Genomic DNA, 20,592 nt, shown 5'->3' on the forward strand with positions numbered 1-20,592 from the left:
TCTACCAGGCATCAGTGACAAGAGAAGACAACTGCAATGTGGACACTTACGTTGGACTAACAGAGGACCCTTTTAAAATGAGGTTTAACGCCCATATGAGCAGCTTCAGAGATGAGCATGCAAGAAATGCAACAGCCTTTGAGCTGACACATGTGGTCATTGGTAGACAAGAATATCAGTTACTCTGTCTCATGGAAAATCCTTACAAAGAGCAATGCATATTCAACTAGCAGCACAAGATGTAACCTGTGCTTGGCAGAAAAGTATTTTATTATTTGCAGACCTGATATGTCCACCTTGAATAGTAGAAAAGAATTGGCCTCCAGCTGTAGACACTGAAAAAAATATCTTCTTTATAACTACAAGTAAAATGTCTTTATTACCCCCCCCCATTAGATGATACACATGTGGCATTTATTAGAGGTTTTGTTTTTTTATATTTTAACTGCCTGTCCTTCCAACTGTGCCCCAACACCACCCCACTATATGATGTACATAAATTACCCCATTTGACGTTACCTTGTTATATTCTAAGTATAGGCTATTTCAACAGTGCCCTGGCCCTTTAAATGCTTTTTTCAAAACAAGCCTCAGCCCCTTACCCCATTGGTTGTAATGTTTTCTACCCCATCATTGGTTGCTGTGCATCGTAACTACTAGGGCTGCACGATTAGGGAAACATGCGATATGCGATAACGTTGTTGAATATTGTGATGACGATATGACTCACGATAAATGAACAAATATTGAAGTATACAGTTTTAATGTCTTCCTGCTTTAGGTAGGCTGCTAACACAGACCCCCGACAATGAACAGCCTGTGCACACTGAACAAACACATGAAATGCATTATTTCCATTCCAGCAACATGGTTTCATTAAAAAAAAAATGCACCTGGGTACAGCCGCTATACTGACAATGAACAAATACCACCAACTTGGTTGCATGGCAACACAGTGTCTTCATCACTTTAACACATCTGGGCCTATTTAAATACAGCAGCTACTAGCAGTTTATATTATAAATGATTACGTAACAGTCTCCATTTAAAACTGACGTCTTACCAGTTTTGCAGAGTTCGTAACTAATGTTAGAATTTTATTTTTTACACTATATTTTGTTGTTACTGAGACGGAAACAGCCAAGTGACACTACAGCCTTTTTTCCAGAAGGGGGCACCAAAATCAACACAAACGCGTAGTACCATCTTTAAATACATGCATGGCACTTGCGTTCCATTTATCGCAGTTCACACAGTCTGTTGTGATACGTACATCACGCATGTTGATGTCGCGGTGAAGGTATATTGTGCAGCCCTAGTAACCACCTACCCCGTTGGTTGTAAATGTTTTCTCCTGTGATTGGTTGCTGTCCACCGAAATTAGGGGCGTGACGCGGGGCAACGTGTACTGTGTTTTCTTTGTTGAATCACATGAGCAGCTGATGAGGGCTCAACGCACCAAACAAGCTTGTGCTGCTATGTATTAACAGTTTTTTTCCTGCATCTATCTTGATATTCCACTCCTCATTTGTTGAGCACTTTTATCAACACCATTGACGGTTTCCGAAAAAAAAGATATATATATTTAATCACCCAAACAATAAAGCACTGATGCTTTAACAATATGAGGCCATGTCTTATCTGTTTTTTCACCTCCAAATTTATGTGAAGACCAGAGGTGTGATGATGAGACGGAGACATTGATGTTGCTTGACTTGTCTGTGGCTGAACCTGCTTCACTTCCTATTTATTGTTGAGTGCCATTCACCGCTGTACAGTGTGTTGAGGCAAAGACTCATTATGGCAGTGTCACAGTTAGTGTATTAATTATAATAACTATTAATAACGGGAAGGAGATGATGATGATGGAGAGGAAGATTTCTTGCAGGATTTCAGGAATTCATTTCAGCTCAGAAATATCAGTGGTAAATATGCCATGTACATGTATTGCAAAACTATCCAAAGGAATTGAATCAAGTGCAACTGGACTTGGTATATATCCGTGAAGGGAGGGAGCTTTAAAAACCTGCGGCTACCCCAGTTGGACCTTTGTGAAAACTGCAACACGTTCCAGAAAGACCAACCAGGAGAGCGATGAGGAGAAAGGGAACAGAAGGAAGAGCACAGTCATCCCGTATGTTTCTGGGGTCTCCGAGAAACTCAGGAGAATTTTTAACAGACACCGCATCCTGGTATACCTCAAACCCAGCAACACACTCCGACAAAGACTGATTCATCCCAAAGACCGTGTACCACACACCCGGAAAAGCAATCTGGTGTATGCTGTACAATGCAATGAGGATTGCACTGACCTATACATAGGAGAAACCAAACAACCACTACACAAACGGATGGCCCAACACAGAAGGCCAAACTCCTCAGGACAAGACTCAGCAGTCTATCTACACCTAAAGGAGAAGACACACTCCTTCGAGGACAGCAACGTACACATTTTGGACAGAGAAGATAGATGGTTTGAAAGAGGGGTGAAGGAAGCCATCTAGGAGAAACTGGAAAAACCATCCCTCAACAGAGGAGGAGGTCTGCGCCACCACCTATTTCCCACTTACAATGCCGTCCTTTCATCTCTACCCAGGAGACTCAAGAAGCCTAGCCTCCAAGAACAACAGTCGGTCACTAATGGCTCCAACGACTCATGACCACTGAATGGAGCACTAACGAAGTCGAAACTAACACCCCCAACGACCGTCGCTGCTTAACATCGGAACACAAAGAGCCATACACATCAATACCTCTGATAACGACTCCAAAGAGGATAAATATCTGAGTTTCATCACCAGCCAGTCAGACTAGCTTGGTCTAGTCAGAAAGGCACGAACTGTTGAAGTCTCTTGGATTAGAGGCGAAACGTCTTCATGGCTATATACCAAGTCCAGTTGCACTTGATTCAATTCCTTTGGATAACCATGACCTGGATGAATGAGAACATTCACAGACATATTGCAAAGCTATATACAACACTAGCATGAATCGGCTCAGTAGCCAAGATACAACAGAGAAACATGAAGGTGTGTGTGTGTGTGTGTGTGTGTGTGTGTGTGTGTGTGTGTGTGTGTTTTTTTCTTCAGTCAGACTCATGATCTTTTGTTGACTGTGCTGTACAGTCCTTCAGAATCCTCTTGCACCGTCTGGCCTCTGGTCCTGAAAGGGAGATGGAACATACATGTATGTCAATCACCTCATCACTTCTGATTCACCAGGCAAGGACAATTCTGTCTTTGGAATTTTGGTTTACTCAGATCAACAAACCATCTACTTATCTGTCAACCAACCTATCTGCCTGTCAACCAAACTATCTATCTATCTATCTATCTATCTATCTATCTATCTATCTATCTATCTATCTATCTATCTATCTATCTATCTATCTATCTATCTATCTATCTATCTATCTATCTATTTATCTATGCATCCATCCATCCATCCAACAATCTGTCTTTCAGTTATAATGTGAAGACATGCTCACTGGAAGGCAGCATTGGGTTTGACCACAGAGTACACAACATCTTCCTGATTTTGAGGCTGAGGTTGCTTAATGGTGGAGTCAAGAGGCACTTTCTTGTTCTTGGAGTGAGCGAAATGGACGCTGGTGTACAAAGGGTTGTCTTGCTGCCCCACAAGTTCTCTCTCTGCTGCAGGAGCCAAGCTTTCAGCCCCAGCAGAGATGTTTTCATACAGAGGACCAGAGTTTAACTGATGGGGAGTCAAGAAAGACAAGGGTACATTTACATTACAAGTTAAAGTGATGGTGAAATTTGATAGAACCTTGGGTTGTGCGGTTACCTGGCCATGATACAAGTCCAAATATCTTCAGCAGTTGCTCCATGGATGGATAATCCTACATATTTTTTTCCTCCCCGTTCACTTCCATTGCACAGTAAAAGAGGTCTCAAAGTCACACTTTTAGCAAAATAACAGATGCAAACAAAGTGGATTCTGCCAATATATTAAATAATATCACTCATGTTTTGGGGAAATGAAATGTTCCTCCAGGTTATTTCTTCATGTGAAATTGAAAGCAGATCTTGAAGGTAGTTTATGTGACCAGTTGCCTGTGATGGTGAACAAACAGCAGAAGTTAGCTTGCTAGCATGCTATGAAAGACATTTGACATATTCAGTGAAGCTTAGCAGAGGGCACCAAGAAAACGGTACTTTACCAGTAACTAAATAGATGCCAAAACATGAGTGATAGGCCTCATTATAAGATATAGGTGTATTGGCAGAATCTGCTTTCTTTGTATTTGTTCATGTGCTAAAAGTTTGACTTTGAGACCTGGTTCACTGCACAATGGAAGTGAATGGTGAGAGAAAAAACCCAAACTCTTGGATTATCCATCTGGGCTGCATGGAACAACGACTGAAGATATTTTGAGCTTATTTGGACTCATCAAGGTTCTTTCAAACCTCAACACTTTAAAGGTGTAGCAGCCATTTTATTGAGAACAGCTTCAAATGAAAGGAACATGTAACAGTAGAATTTGTTTGAATTCCTCCTCCTCACCTGCCCGACATTGTCTGATGTTTTTCTGAAGTTGGGTTCAGCTTGATGTTTGGAGGCCCTCTTTCTTCTGGTCAAGAGCATCACCAAAAAAATAAAGAAGATGATTAATTTATGAGTTTAAATACTTGGGGTCAACTGTCCAAAGTAACGGGGAGTGCAAAAGAGAGGTGAAGAAGAGAGTGCAGGCAGGGAGGAGTGGGTGGAGAAGAGTGTCAGGAGTGATTTGTGACAGAAGGGTACCAGCAAGAGTTAAAGGGAAGGTTTACAAGATGCTTGTGAGACCAGCTATGTTATATGGTCTGGAGACAGTGGCACTGACGAGAAGACAGCAGGTGGAGCTGGAGGTGGCAGAGGTGAAGATGAGAAGATTTTCACTGGGAGTGATGAAGAAGGACAGGATTAGGAACGAGTATATTAGAGGGACAGCTCAGGTTGGACGGTTTGGAGACAAAGCAAGAGAGACAAGATTGAGATGGTTTGGACATGTGTGGAGGAGAGATGCTGGGTATATTGGGAGAAGGATGCTGAATATGGAGCTGCCAGGGAAGAGGAGAAGAGGAAGGCCAAAGAGGAGGTTTATGGATGTGGTGAGGGAGGACATGCAGGTGGCTGGTGTGACACAGGAAGATGTAGAAGACAGGAAGAGATGGAAACGGATGATCCGCTGTGGCGCCTCCTAACGGGAGCAGCCGAAAGTAGTAGTAGTAGTAGTATTAGATTAAGTTATGATCAAAAGAGAAAACAGTGGCGCTGGGAATCGTAGGAACCCACTGATGGGTGGTTGTTGTGGACAAAAGGCTTTTCGGTATTATGTGGTTTCTTAATGTATTCATGTGTTTCTTCGCACAAAAAACATTGTCAGAAAAACTGTCTGTTGCACTTGGCCCCCCATATGAAATTATATATTAGTGCCCATTTGATACATATTGTGGTTTTTCCATGTATGGTATCACTCATATATTTTTGTAATGTGTGTGTCTGTGGTGTTAGTGTAGATAGCGGGACCGAAAACTAAAGCATTTATGATCCTAATTCTTTTTGGAGGTGATAGGTATGGTCTCGGAGAGTAAGGAAAAAATCCCAGAAAATTAAAATTATGCATAATTATGCATAAATATATGCAAAATATGCATTTTTCTAAAAATGGCTAAAAACCACTTTTCTCGGCATTTCACATGATTCTGAGCATTTGGGGGTGGGGGAGTTGGAGTGGGGGGGTTTTAGGGGCAGGGGGAAGGCGGTTAGCTGGCAGGATGAAGAGGAGGGAGATTTAGACGGGTGGATAACCAAACCGCTACATTGTAGCGGGGTTCTTCTAGTTATGTATATATTTTGAATCAATAGCATGAATCAGGGCTCCCCCTGTATTCTACAGTAAAATGGGAAAACTGCAATAGTTCAAAGAAAATGTGTAAAATAATTAAATGTAGCAAAAACTTCAAGCTCATGTTACAAACGCTACCCTAACCCTAACCCTTACAACATGAGCACGCCTCCCAGAGGAAACACTAAAACAACTCAAACTCAGTCATGTAGAAAGTGTACCATCAAACCTCTTTACAGCATCCATTCATTGTGTTGGAACGTTGCAAATCAAGGGAAATATTGCTATATTAAAATCATTACAATTTAGCATCACGATGTACACTGAATCAATTATTACCCGTCACTTACCTAATCCAGATGAAGACAGACAGCAGTATGATAGCCACAAGAAAAGTAGGAATCCATACAGCCGCTGTTGACATCAATGTTCCTGGGAAATGTGGGTCAAATTAAAACACAAAATTTAAGAGGATTAGCTGAAGGAAAGTAGGTTTCATTACAAAAAAAACATGATATACTGAGTGACGTTTTGCTCCTGTCTGGCCATGATGACGGGCCTAAAGTGATTATTTGTAAAATGGGCCTATCTCACCTTTCACAACAATCGGCTGGTTAGTGGAATTATTTCTCCCTCTTCTATTACGGACTTGACAGACATAATTTCCGCTGTGGTCAGTTGTGATGTTGTTTATGGTGTAGTTCTGTCCTGATGCGGTTGGTGAGTCCTCATTCTCCTTGAACCAAATGTAGTCATCTACCGGAGGGTTGGCATCACTTTTGCATGTCAGAGTCACTGAACTACCCTCCTTAAATTCACCAGAAGGACTCACTGACACTGAGGGAACCTTTGGAGCATCTTGTAGACAAAATTAATATTTCATTAATTTTAACTTGACAAATGTAATCAGTAATTGTAATTGTAATCAGTTAGAGCCAAACTAGAGCAGCAAAGTGGCCATTAAAGTAATAAATAATAAAAGCAAGTCAGACCAACATTACATATACAAGACATGAAAGCTGAACTGCAGAGTTTAACATGTAAACAGACTCTGGTTTCTTTACATTCATCATTTCACTCTTGTAGACAGACACCCCACTGACAATGTTGACAAAACATTTCCTTCAAAACGTTCAGAAAATATGAATTTCTAATATTTAGAGGGTTACAGTGTGTACATCACTAGACTCCAGTGTTTGCATCCAGGTTTTAACACAGAAGTTTGGAGAGGAAGCTCCTACCAGTTCATGTGATTGACAGCCTAAGTTGCAGGCAGGCCAACATACGTCTGCTTCATTTCAGTAGGGTAACGATAGTTACGTACTGTAACTCCAGATTCTATGAGTATAGGTGCAGCCTTATAAGGCTATCTCTACTGGGTCCATCCCTAACGATCCTACACAGCACTGAGAAAACTTTACTCCACACCCACCTATGTATAGTGTGGGGCCCCTTATGGCCACAACTCGAGTATATGTTAAATTGAGGCCATGTAATCAGCTCCCAATAACAGCTTTTCTTCAGCTAATTATGGAGTCAGTGGGGCTCAGATATTAGAGGGCTGCAGCTATACTCCTAGAATCTGGAGTTACAGTACATAACTATCATTCTGTTTCATATAGGCTTTGTCCTTTAAGGCTATCGCTAGTGGGTTATGGGCGAAGCAGGATATGGTCCATGCCACACTGGGTCTGTCCGGTACGACAAGCACAAACCCACACCTACTTCACAACGAAACAAACTCACGATGCCCAGCCATTGCGCCATACTTAATGGCACCTCACAGAGCCACATATGCACCCGAATGGTACAACAAACAGAATATCTAATATTTGCCATGCGGGGAGCAAGGATGGGAACAATAAGGCCTCCTGCTGTGAGAAAGCAGAGACGACGGTTACACACTGTAACAGTCCAACGAGGAGCAGAGTAGGGGGAAGAGGACCACTCTCCCTGTGCCAAAAAACAAGAGGAAGAGCACACAGCCAAATCCCCGCTATCACTCACTCTGTCAGCACACTCTGTACAGAATCAGTCATAGAGAAACAGGAGACATCCTTCAGATGAAAATGAATGGAAGAACAGGGGGAAGACCAAGAAGCCGCAGTGCAAATGTCTTCCACCATCATTCCTCCATGCAAAGCTGTGGAAGATGCAATTCCCCTGGTGGAGTGCTCTCTGATGCTGTCCTTGGGGGGGGGGGGGGGGGGGCTCTGACCGTCGGTCCCAAAACCCTTACCAAAACCACTCACAACTTCTGCCTCACCATCGATGACTCCACTCTGTCTCCCTCCCGCACATCTGAAACCTCAGAATCATTTTCGACAGCAACCTCTCCTTTGAACACCATGTCAATCAAATCAGCAGAACTGTCTTTTTCCACCTGAAAAACAGAGCTTGTTTCCACCCATCACTCTCCTTCTCTGCTGCTGAAACATTGATCCATGCCTTTATCACATGCAGAAATGACTGTTTCAACAGTGTTCTTTATGGCTCATCATCCAAAGTCCTAAACAAACTCCAGTACATTCAGAAATGGTAAATGGACTGCATTTATACAGCGCTTTTCTAGTCTACCGACCACTCAAAGCACTTTACAGTGTATCCTCACATTCACCCATTCACACACACATTCACACACTGATAGTGGAGGCTGCCATGCAAGGTGCCCACCTGCTCATCAGGACCAGGTAAGGTTTCAGTGTCTTGCTCAAGGACACTTCACCGGGGATCGAAACAGCAACCTTCCGATTACTAGATGACCCGCTCCTGAGCCATGCCGCCCCCAGAACTCTGCTGCCTGCCTGCTCACCCACTCCTCCTGTGACCACATCATCCCTGTCCTTCAGAACCTCCACTGGCTCCCTGTCCCACAACGGATCCAACTCAAAGCCCTTCTCCTCACTCACAAATCCCTCCATAACCAGGTCCCCTCCTACCTCACCGACCTGCTCCAGGATCATACTCCTCCCCGCAACCTTCACTCCTCCGATGCCAACATCCTTTCTGCACCACACAAGACCAAGCAGCGTACCTGTGGCCACAGAGCCTTCTCCATCGCTGACCCCTCCCTGAATCTCTCTCCCAAACACATCAGAGACTGTACCGATCTGTCCACGTTCAAATCATTAGTCAAATTCTCCTTTTCGAATTGCTTCTAATGTATAATTATTGTTGTGTGTTACATGTTCTTGATGTGTTACTTTTATACTACTTTTATCTTACATCTTTGTTTACCTTGAAAAGTGCGATACAAATAAAATATTATTATTATTATGTTACACACTTCTACATGACTTGCTTAATGTATTGGTGTCAACACAAACGTCACCCCAAAAATCAGAAAAAGTCCCTAATATTGTTGCTTCTTGTTTTAGAGGAATTAATTTGCCAAGGGAATCTGTTGAGACACTACATCTGAAGAAACATTATTCTACAATGTCAGCTTGTGAGATCTGCTGCTGTGTTTTATACTTACACTGGACATCTATAACTTGAGGAGCAGAGTTAAGGTGTCCATATTTATTCTCAGATTGACAGCGGTAAATCCCACTGTCCTCATAGCGGATGGAGGGTAATTGATAAGTATCCCCCCTTCTGCACGGCAGTGTTTGGTTCTCTTTGTACCAGGTGTACTGAGCTGGTGGGTTGGCATCGCTGCTGCAGGTCAGAGTCACCAAGTCTCCCTCCTGCATGTCATCAGCGGGACTCATCACCACTGAGGAGGTCCTCGGGCCATCTGGAGAAGATGGTAAAACCATAGAAAAACTGAGATGAGGATGTGGTTTTAAAACAGAATGTTCTTGTTTGTTACACTTTGTTGTGTGTGTGTGTGGGGGGGGGGGTGTTTGACACAGGGTGAAGTGATGCGTCTAGTGCAGTAGTGCAGTAGTTAGAGGGAAGATGCATGCATGCTTACTGCCTGCTTTTCTAACCTCTCGCTTGCAGCCTGCTGCTGCTGGTTAGCCTTTGTGGTGAACAAGGGAGCAGCCGAGTGCGTAAGCCTTTCCCCGCCAGTACATAGCCTCTCCTTCTCCAAGATCTCTGCCAGGCCTCCTAGTGGCCACACATGGTAACTGGGCGCCTCGCGGCCTCAGGCAACTTTGGCATGGGATCTGGGAGATGCAGTGGTCCCCAGAAACTGTTCATGGCCAACCACTGCCCTGCTGCATTGTGGGAAGTCTATTGAGACAAAGGCTAGGGGAGCACACCCCGACAGAAAAGCAACATGTGTTGTGACACACATTAGGTGGTTCTTTGACAGTCTGGAGTTTCTGGCAATCTCCTGCAGTCATGATGGGTGCTTGGTCATCCTGGGTATAAGCCCTTGCCACCAGGGCCAACCTGTCATGGTAAAGACAGTGCCAATGGGGACTGCACACCCCCTGTGGCACACTAAAAACCTCCTTGTGTAGGTCTCCACCTCTGGCCATGGTGTACAATATCTGGCCTTATATCCAGTTGAATTCTGGTGGCGTTGGGGTGTCTGGCGATGACAGCAGGGTAGTATGGCCTGCAGCAAGTCACCAGCACGGGGTATATGGTCGCTAGCAACTGGGATTGATTTGCAGTTGCTTTTGGCAGACCCCTGTGTGACTGAGCAGCCCTATTTAGGGACTACACTTGTCAGCCCGATTGGAGAGGGTCTTAGAAAAGGTGGCCTAAAAATTGACCACGCAATGAACCTCCTGAGTAGGTTACCATGTCTACCGGGAATTCGATCCTGTGGTAAAAACAAGAAAATGATCGCATTCAAATTGGCAACATGGAAATTTAGGACTCTCCTTGATAATGATGGCAACAGACCACATCGACGGACTGCACTGATTGCTGAGGAACTAAGATGCTACAGCGTGGACATCGCAGCTCTCAGTGAAACCAGGCTCCTGGATGAAGGCTCCCTGAGAGAGGAAGGAGGAGGATATACCTTTTCCTGGAGAGGCTATCTCCCTGGTGCTGGACTGACAATCAAGAACAGCATTCTACACAGCCTCACTGAAACACCCACTGGACTAAGTGAGAGGCCATTTACCCTCCGTATCCCCCTAGTAAAGGCACGCCATGCCACTCTGTGAAGTGCATATGTGTCAACACTACCATCTGACAATGGTGTGAAGCACAGCTTCTACCAGCAACTAGATGAGGCCCTTCATCGTATCCCAAAAAAAGACAAGATCCATCTTCTGGGAGACTTTAGTCTTCTGAGAGTCTTCTGGAAGAAGCGATACAAAGACCAGCTAAAAACATCGCTGAAGAAATGTTGTATTGACCCCTTGAGACTGGAGCAAGCTGCCATCAACCGTTCCAACTGGCGGGAGATCTGCTAAAGAGGTATAGAACAGCTGGAAATGGAGAGCAGTGTGACAAAACTACAGAAAAGACTAAGGAGACACACAACCATGCCTGCCCCCACTAACTCACACTTCATATGCCCAACGTGCAACAAAACTTGTGGATCAAGAATTGGACTCTACAGTCATCAAAGGACACACCGTGAACGAGGAGGGATGTCATCATCAGACTCGATGGACTACCAGCAAGTAAGTGTGTGTGTGTGTGAGAGAGAGAGAAAGAGAGAGACAGAGACAGAGAGACAGAGAGAGACAGAGAGACAGAGAGAGAAGGGGGCGGGTAATGAACCAAATGAAAAGGTTGACAGTCTGTTTTATGCTTGCTCCAGATTTGGTATCATATCACTGGTGAGTTTTGTTTACACACATTTTACATTAATAAGGACGGAGTCTGAAGTTTTTGCTCCCAACTTGCTGCTAACGAGACAGAAATACTTCCCAGAGTCAGAGGACTTGATGGAGTCAAACACAAAATGTTCTTCATAGCTCTGAAAAATGTCTGTATTTCCATTCTTCTTGTACCACTGGTGTGTGTATATTGGAGGGTTGGCATCACTGCTGTAGCTCAGAGTCACTGAACTGCTCTCCTTTATTTCCTCAGAGGGACTCACTGACACAGAGGGGACCCTCTGCATACAAATTAGTTTGTATTCAACAGAAAAGTCGTGCTGAGAAATGGATCAGATCAGGGTTGGAATAATTGACTTCACGTGAGGAGAAAATATAAGAAAATTGTATTTTTAGGGTTGTCATCAGTGTTGATTGAACTTATCTTTAACCATTTCATTTACAACAAGATGTCATCTAGAGTATGTGAGGAACTGGTATTCTTTCTCTCCTCTACTGTCACCATCTCCATACATTACAACATGACGTTACATTACAGTTTTAATAAGTTTTTGATCAACACTCGTTAGGAATTCATCACACCTTGGTTTTGTTTCAGAAAGAAAGGGACTCACATGTGACAGTGAGAGTCTCTTCAGGGGAGCTGAGGTCTGGGTGGTCTTTGACAGCACAGGAGTATGTTCCTGCATGTTGGCTGCCGACTGACTCAAATACCAGCTGGTTTTGTTTTGTCTCCGCCTGGGTCAGAACTTGTCCATTGTGGGACCAGATGAAGGACGGTTTCGCAGTTAGAGGACAGCAGGTTGAACAGGTCAGTGTCACTCTCTGTGTCTCTGTCACCGTAGGAAGAGGAGTTACCTTTAACTTTAGCCCTGAATCAGGAGGGAAACAAAGTCAGGAAGATAACAACATTACCACAATTGGTTCTACATTAGATTCTTCTACAATCAACAAAATGTACAACATAATGCATCACATAGTTGTACTTCATACTTGTATGCTCTGTATACTTAGTTCAGATCAGGGTCGCAGGGAGGCTGCAACCTGTCCAAGAAGGCATTCGACACAAAGCAGACCTTCAGACAGATTGCCTGTCCAACAAAGGATACACACACACTCATCTATGGACAGTCTAGTGGCCCATTTAACTAACATACATTTCCATGAAGAGAGGGAGGACACGCAGCACCTAAAGAAAACCTGTAGGCAGGGGTTGATTGGAGGGGGGATGCAAGAGGATGTCATCACCCCTGTTCAAAAAATGAACAAAAACCAGGCTTCTGTAAAACTACAATACTCCCTGCCCACCAGGGACGGTGGTCCCCACCAGACACCACCGTTCTCCCTGGAAATTCTTTACAATCCACCACTGGCCATGAGCACACAAGAATAAGACAATTTTATCTAGAAAGGCTTGAATACGGCAAATGTTGTGGTGAAGCAACAGTGCTAACCAGTAAGTCACTGTACTGTCCATTTCATTGTGTGTGTGAGTTGATGTTAAACAATACCTGTGACGGTCAGAGTTGTACCCGGTAAATCCATCCCCCATTCAAAGTATCTTGTTTTGAATATGAAGCGATACTCGGCTGAATCGCTCTCTCTCAAGTCTCTGATTCTCAGAACGGAGCGTCCATCTCCTACCGCAGGGTACTGAACACGTCCTGTGTAATGTGAGTCCCCACTAAGGTCCTCAGGCTGGGATGAATGAACATTACCATGTTCAGGTCGAAACCAGAAAGTTGATTGGACAGGCAAGTACCTGTAGTATGTCTTGTATGTGCAGGAAATGTCCACAGATGAGCCTTTTAAGACACAGAGCTCTGTGTTGGTGTAAATCACACTTCCACACGTCTGTTCCCAGACACCTGAAAGACAAAACCTTTATAAGTAACACTTGAAGAATTTGGACATTTACTGCAATGATATCGATTGGTTGCATTCTTGCTGGGTTACTGGAAGCTGTCCTGGTCTTGTACACAATAAGAGGAAATATAGTCATTGAGCTATGTGGAATAAAACTGTGGGCTCGATGGCGTCATGTTTATTGGAAACTGAATTAAACTCACACACTGGGGGCGAGGAGAGGAGAACCTTGTGTGTTTTCAAAGCACAGGCAAAGCTGTCTTTATAATCCACATTAGTTACATAAGTCAGAGATGTTGCTTCTTTCATGTACTTTCCATTCTTGTACCAGATATAAGTAGGACGAGGTGACAGCTGGCAGAGGTGGTGACATTTGAGCTCTGCCCTATTTGAATATGAATACCACCTTTGTTCTCTGGTGACCTGCACCGTCAGATCTAGACATGAGAAGATAGCACAGAAACATAACTCATCACTCAGTGTTTAATACTATGCAGAAAGAGACATGGACACACACCTTACCATAACCTTAACTTAATCCTCATTCTAACCTCAGCCCTAAACCCAGGTCCTTACCCTAAATACACCCTTGAAGAAGTGAGGATCAGCTAAAATCTCATCACTTTGAAAAAAATGTATTGTCTCTTAAGGTTAAAACGCAGATTGGTCCTCACAAATGTAGCAAGAACACACACACACACACACACACACACACACACACACACACACACATACACACACACAGACCCAATCACAGCTGGATTTCAAAGATGTGCACTGTGGATAAATGCGCTAAAAGCGATGGGTCAGGTGAAATCTTACCTGCCACAGTCAAAGTTACTCCAGGAGAGCCAGTATATTTCCCTTCTGGTAGGTTTGTTGTGAATCTAAACATGTACTCGGCTGAATCACTCTCTCTCAGGTCTGTGATTCTCAGGGTACAATCCCTCCTCCCTTCACAGAGGTACTGCACACGATCTGCATACTGCAACTCCTCCTTCAGATCCACAGAGTAAGAATGCCTGTGTCTGGTCAGCCAAACTGTTGTTTCAACTCTGTTTACTGTGGCTGGATAGAAGTAGCTGCAGCCAATGTCCACTGTTGATCCTTTCAAAGCGCAGACCTTAGTAGAGTTGTAGGTCACTCCCCAGCCATTCTGACCCTGCACCACTAACACAGAGAGCATCAGCATCATTAAAACATCAGAGGACAGCCTCTCACGTGTTGCGGATCTGTTTCTGTAAGTGAGTCTGTAAAACTTCAGCAAAACAGTTTTCTGAGTCCATTGTTGCATCCCGCTTCTTGGGGCTCTCAACTCCCAGCTCCAACCACCGGGCAGCCCCTTCCCTCCCATGTACAAGTGAGTGTAAAAGGGGGAGGTCGTTTTCTCCCTCTTAAGCTGTCGTGGCAGGTATTAGGGTATTCATGGCTTCTGCATTTTAGTAGTTGTCAGCTACTCCCAAAAAGTAATTGAGTATTCGATTAATCGTGATGTTTATATCGCAGGTCTAATCCTAACCCTAAGCCTTATTTTATCTTAAATTGAACTCGTGTGGTCCTTTGTGCACCATGACTACCACAGAGGCCTTGCAGTGTTTACAGGCGTTGGACAGCGGCCATTTTAAATTGTTTGAAAAATAGTATTGAATATGTTAAAATGTTAATTTTGCTGTCAGTTAGTTTCCTAACAGACATACTAACATATGTAATGTGTTAATATCTCAATTGTGTATTTACCATTTTGTCCGCCCATGGTCGTTTTAGGTAGGAGTGAAATCCCGGTCGTTCTGGCATAACGTAAAAAATGATTGTACAAACCAAACAAATCTACGTTGGGACTACAGCGCCCCCAGCTGCATATCTGCTGTAGCTGCATTGCCACTGCTTTGTTACTGCACAGTGCTAAAACCACAGATGAACGATTAGTCTACAACTACGCACAGTGTCGACTCGTGGTTTTGATAGTCGACTATTCTGTGAAACCCCTAGCAGGTATAGACCAGTACAGCAGTTACATGTACAGTGGTTAAGTTTACGGTTCTCTCATTGACTTACATTAGACAGTAGGTTCTTTTGGAGCAGCCACCTAGTTGCCTGGTTTGAACTGCAACTTAAGACATTCCCACATTGGCTTCAACCTCCAGCCCCGGTGGCTGCTGCTTGGTGTAGATCAGTCAAGTAAGTACAGCAAGTGTAGTTACAATGGTTAAGTCTAGGTCTTGGTCAAGTTTAAGGATAAGGCGAGTGTACAGTTAAATTTAAAGTTTAGGTCAGGCAGTGGTTAAGTTTAGGGCTAAGGTTAGGAAGTGATTTCTGAGAGCTCTCATGTTGAACAAGGAAATTGATTGGCTGTCTCCTTCTAATCACATTGTTTACTAGAATAACCACGATCACTTCCTCTTTTGACCAGTGGGGGCATTTGAGTATCAACAATACTCTTAAAATACTATGAATTATTTTCAGAGACTTGCAAAATCAACCCATGTGGTAGTTTGTACAGGGTGACCAGCCTCAGGACACACAGCCCAAAAAGACATGTAGCTCATTTGTGTGCTGAGGCAGAGAGGTGGTGAGGGTTTTAGTGCACCATTACTGAGAATGGTGAGATGCATAAAAAACAATGAGAGAGGTGAAATTTGTGAAGAAAATGGTGTCTAGTTTGCCCGTATGGTTTGTTCACACTTAGTTCAAGCTGTGTGGTTGCAGGTGCTAAATAGCTTGCTGAGCTGACTGCTGAGCTGTTGCAAACTATTCACAGAGACAATGTGACGTCTGGATGACTCTTCTGCCAGTTGGTGTCAACTCTATTCAGCTATGGCCCACTAATATGAGAATATCATATAGAGGACCTTAGGGGTTAGATATGGATATACTATAATAACCATGTAGTAATGAAGGTATGTAGGGAAATAGCAATGACATGAGGATTTTTTTCTCCAAAATGAGAAGTCCGCCACCTGCAGAAATGCATGCTTTCCCTGAATGACAACATTTAAACTGACTTGATACTTTAGGAAAAAAAGAACAAAACAACTTCACACCTTGCTTTACCAAATGATCCTTTTTTTTTAAACACATCTTTTATATTTTTGGATTTTTGAAAAATGTTTTGTTCTTGCTTAAAACGGATTCATGTCCATTAGGAAATAAGCTTTTCTGTTCATATGTTATTGGAATAAGTTTTAACAGTTTAAAAGTTCAAAGTTGTAACCCAAATTACCTTGAACAGACAGAAGGAAGAAGAAAAATCCATTTGCTCCGGCTGTAAAACTCATTCCTGGTCCTCTCATGTCGTCACAGTCACAAAATTAAATCCCTGAATGATTAATATACATACATGGAGACAGGTTAGTTAATTGTATCAAATACATCGCACAATACTGGTATTAGTACTAGTATTTAGCAGACAAAGACAATCTGTACATACTATCTATGTTCCATCATTGGTTCCCCAAAGAAATATGCAGAAATGTGCATATTTTGAAATATTTTCAGCTCTCGAAGCCATAAAGCAAAACATTAAAGAGGAAAATATTTTAAGACAAACCTTTTGAAGAGGGAGGGTGTTGTCTTGAAATGGCTTTCAAACTGTAATGCTAGAAGAGAAAGAAAATGCTTCCTCTTTCCATCATTATTATGCTTCATTAGACCCTGATCTTTGGTTTCCTGTTCTCTAGTTGTGCGTCATTTGCATGATCCAAAAACTGAAGCTGTTCCTACTATTGCATTTCTTGTGACTCTTCATAGAACCATTTAAATTTACAAAATGTACATCACTTAATTTACATGGTAAACTGAGTCATCTGATAGGGAGTTTACCCAAAATGGATGTAATAATAATAATTTTATTTATATAGCACCTTTCTAAAACAATGTTGCTAAGTGCTTCACAAAAAACAAAAAAACAAAAAACCAGATAAAACCAGCAAGGCAGGAATAAGAGTAAGATCAAATAAGAGTAAAAATAAAAACAGTAAAAATAAAAACAGATATAAAAAAATTGTTAAAGCTTTCATAAGAAGAAAAGCTTTAAGGCGGGATTTAAAAGAAGCTAGAGACTTAGTTCGTCTTAACTTAGCAGGAAGAGCGTTCCATACTGTGGGGGCTCTAACAGCAAAAGCCCAATCACCCTTTGTGACCAACCGAGACCTGGGAATAACCAGCAGGGCTCCATCTGCAGACCTTAATGGTCGAGGGGGGACATACCATGTCAATAAATCACAAATGTATCAAGGAGCAATACCATTTAAAACCTTAAAAGTGAGCAGTAAAATTTTAAAATCAATTCGAAATATAACAGGGAGCCACTGTAGGGAGACAAGCACAGGACTGATACGGTCATGCCTCCTTGTCCCTGTAATGAACCGAGCAGCGGCATTTTGTACCAACTGCAGATGGTGGAGTGAGCCCTTGCTGATACCAGAATAAAGTGCATTACAGTAGTCGAGCCGAGAAAACATAAAAGCATGTACAACTTTTTGCAAATCGGCAATTGATAAAAATGACCTAATTTTGGAGATTAGCTTGAGTTGGAAAAAGCATGACTGAACAACATGTTTAATTTGATTGTCAGAACTGAGGTGAGCATCAAATGCTAACCTCATGTAGACAGTCATGCCTTCAGCCTGGCTCAGCCAACTAGGACAGATTATTCCAGTCCTGTCCAATCAGGGCAGCTCACATTTGTAACTAACAGGTTTTGGATTCTGTATTTCCTTGCCAAAGGTGGAAATGGTGTGCACGTGATAGGAAAAACATGGGACATCACATCATACATAAAGATGAGTGATCATAAACAAGTAAGTCCTGCTTGTCTGTTGTGGTGTCTTGTTTTTTATTTACATTTTATACATTTGAGTTACAAAAATATGAACTGGCCTCATGCTATTGTTAATATATATCAAGGGAGACATGAAGACAAATAATCTAGATACCTTTTATCTTTAATCTATAATAATCTGGATACCCTATGAAAGAATTAAATTCCCTTTGCCAGAGAAGGGTCAGCTTCAGAATTGAATTCTTTCTTTGTGTGCTTCAAGGTTAACGGCGTTGGCATTAGCCCACAAGCTAATACAGTACAGGAGTTGTGTTCCACCGCCAGAGATCAGCGTACACTCACCATCTCAGACCATGACGTCAGGAGGGCTCTGAGGCAGGTCAACATCAGGAAGGCGGCAGGTCCGGACGGCATCCCCAGATGAGTATTGAAGACCTGTTTTGACTGGTTGGTCTCCATATTCACCACAATACTGAATCTCTCCCTTGCCCAGTCTGTAGTCCCCACATGTTTCAAGAGGTCCCCTATTTGTTCCTGTACCAAAGAAAACCAACCCAACCGACCTCAACAAGTACCATCCTGTAGCTCTCACTTCTGTGGTCATAAAGTTGTTTTTAAGAGGCTTATTAAAGACTATATCTGCTTCTCTCTCCCAAGCAGTTTGGACCCTCTACAGTTTTCTTACCACCCCAACCGATCCACCGAGAATGCCATCTCCCATGTACTGCACACCACCCTATCCCACCTTGGCAATGGGGTGGGTAACTATGTGAGAATACTGTTCATTGACTATAGTTCAGCCTTAAATAATATAGAGTCCCCGAGACTGGGCACCAAGCTCAGAAAATATGGCCTGAACACCTCCTTGTGCAACTCGGTCCAACACCACAATCCGGAGAGTCCTTGTCAAATAATTATATCCATTTTCATCAAACAGAAACTCAATTTTACAATACTTCTCCAAAGATGAAGCTGAAAAATTGAGAACAAAATTCTTTGTTTGCAATTGCACCAAAAGTAAAGGAAGTGCACTTTAAAATTCCCGATGGAATAGATCCTTCTGGAGAATTTGTAAGACATGGATTTGGTGTAGACTGTAACAACTGCTCATCTTGCAATGAACACATTGAAACAACAGAAGCTGTGTTTCATGAATGTCCATTTGCTGGTGCCTTTTGTGAAGATCTGCATCACTGGATGTTTTCTAAAGATGACAATTTCTCTCAACTAAAAAAAAGCATGTGATTGTGGTATGCTTGTGAAAGACGGAACACGTGATTTGGCAATTACCACAATTATTATTCTTGGAAAGTTCTTTTTACATTAGAACAGATTCCTGAAAACGCAGACGAACTTCTGCATATCTCATAGGGAACTGTGTCATTATTGCTCATCACTGAGAGAAGAAGAATGCTGTGGAACTCTGACTTGATAGAAGAACTTGCAGAGAACCCCTAGGACTCCCCTCCCATTTCATTTATGTATTTAAGTTTATTTATTTAGTTTCCTTCTTTACTTTTATTTCCCCCTTTTGTTTTATGTGTCTGTTGTATGTAGAATTTAAACGTTTCAATTAAAAATAAAAATCTTGGAATTTCCCGCCCTCAAGCGCTGGACACCTCGTCAGGCATTATCCCTTACTTAATCTACTTATCAATAATGTTTATTGTGAATTAATCTGACCTTCAGCAGTGGATAGTCAGTGGTGTTTTCCTGGACAATATCACACATTTTCTTCTTAAATTCGCTTCACTTTCGTGCGATCAACTGGAAAACTGGCCAATCCTAGTGAAACACTAGCTAGCTTGGGCGTTGATCAGTTCAGTTAAGTTATATTCATTAATTTGGCATACGATTTTACCCAAAACGACTTACAAAAGAGTAGGTAATTAACAGATAATTTTGAGTCTTGCCAACTAGTATGATAGAGCGTTACGTAGTAATCATACCACAGTAGTACTGGTATATTTAGTAGTAGTGGTACATTTGCCACATAGCTGCCATATAGTTAATAGCTGAGAGTGTATGTCATGTCAAGTACATCACTGTAAGTGTGCTTTAGATCATCAAGACGCGGTAAACAGAATTTAAATACGAAGATGTTCTCTGCCACATATCAGTACAGCAGATGAATCATCAGAACAGCATAAATCGTCAAATGCAGGTAAAACAGAGAGTATAATAGTAGACACTGGTAATGGTGTCTTGGTGTAGTAAGAATTGGCACAATAGTAGTAGTAGCAGACGACACTGTTAGTAGTATTAGATATTCATATTAGCTGCAAAGTGGCACTACAGATAATAAAGTATAAAGGTTGGCATGGAAGAGGCAAGATTTTAGGGCTTTCTTGAAGGAAGGAAGTGAATCAGCAGATCTGATGGACACTGGCACTTGTTCC

The 20,592-nt window shown here is 42.5% G+C and overlaps 1 protein-coding gene across 1 annotated transcript in view; it reads right to left on the reverse strand.

Annotated features, from left to right (window-relative positions):
- Window positions 1-16,703, reverse strand: part of LOC130112347 (B-cell receptor CD22-like) — a 47,256-nt gene extending 30,553 nt beyond the window's left edge. Inside the window, exons 1-9 of the mRNA XM_056279677.1 lie at window positions 16,634-16,703; window positions 14,236-14,583; window positions 13,617-13,850; window positions 13,059-13,415; window positions 12,162-12,419; window positions 9,327-9,587; window positions 6,443-6,706; window positions 6,199-6,280; window positions 4,525-4,591 (exon numbers count right to left, since the gene is read on the reverse strand). Coding sequence (XP_056135652.1) covers window positions 4,525-4,591; window positions 6,199-6,280; window positions 6,443-6,706; window positions 9,327-9,587; window positions 12,162-12,419; window positions 13,059-13,415; window positions 13,617-13,850; window positions 14,236-14,583; window positions 16,634-16,703 — 1,941 coding nt within the window. The remainder of the gene's footprint in view (window positions 1-4,524; window positions 4,592-6,198; window positions 6,281-6,442; window positions 6,707-9,326; window positions 9,588-12,161; window positions 12,420-13,058; window positions 13,416-13,616; window positions 13,851-14,235; window positions 14,584-16,633) is intronic.
- Window positions 16,704-20,592: the final 3,889 nt, after the last annotated feature.

This window comes from Lampris incognitus, chromosome 5, assembly GCF_029633865.1.
Source record: "Lampris incognitus isolate fLamInc1 chromosome 5, fLamInc1.hap2, whole genome shotgun sequence".
NCBI classification, from domain to species: Eukaryota; Metazoa; Chordata; class Actinopteri; order Lampriformes; family Lampridae; genus Lampris; species Lampris incognitus.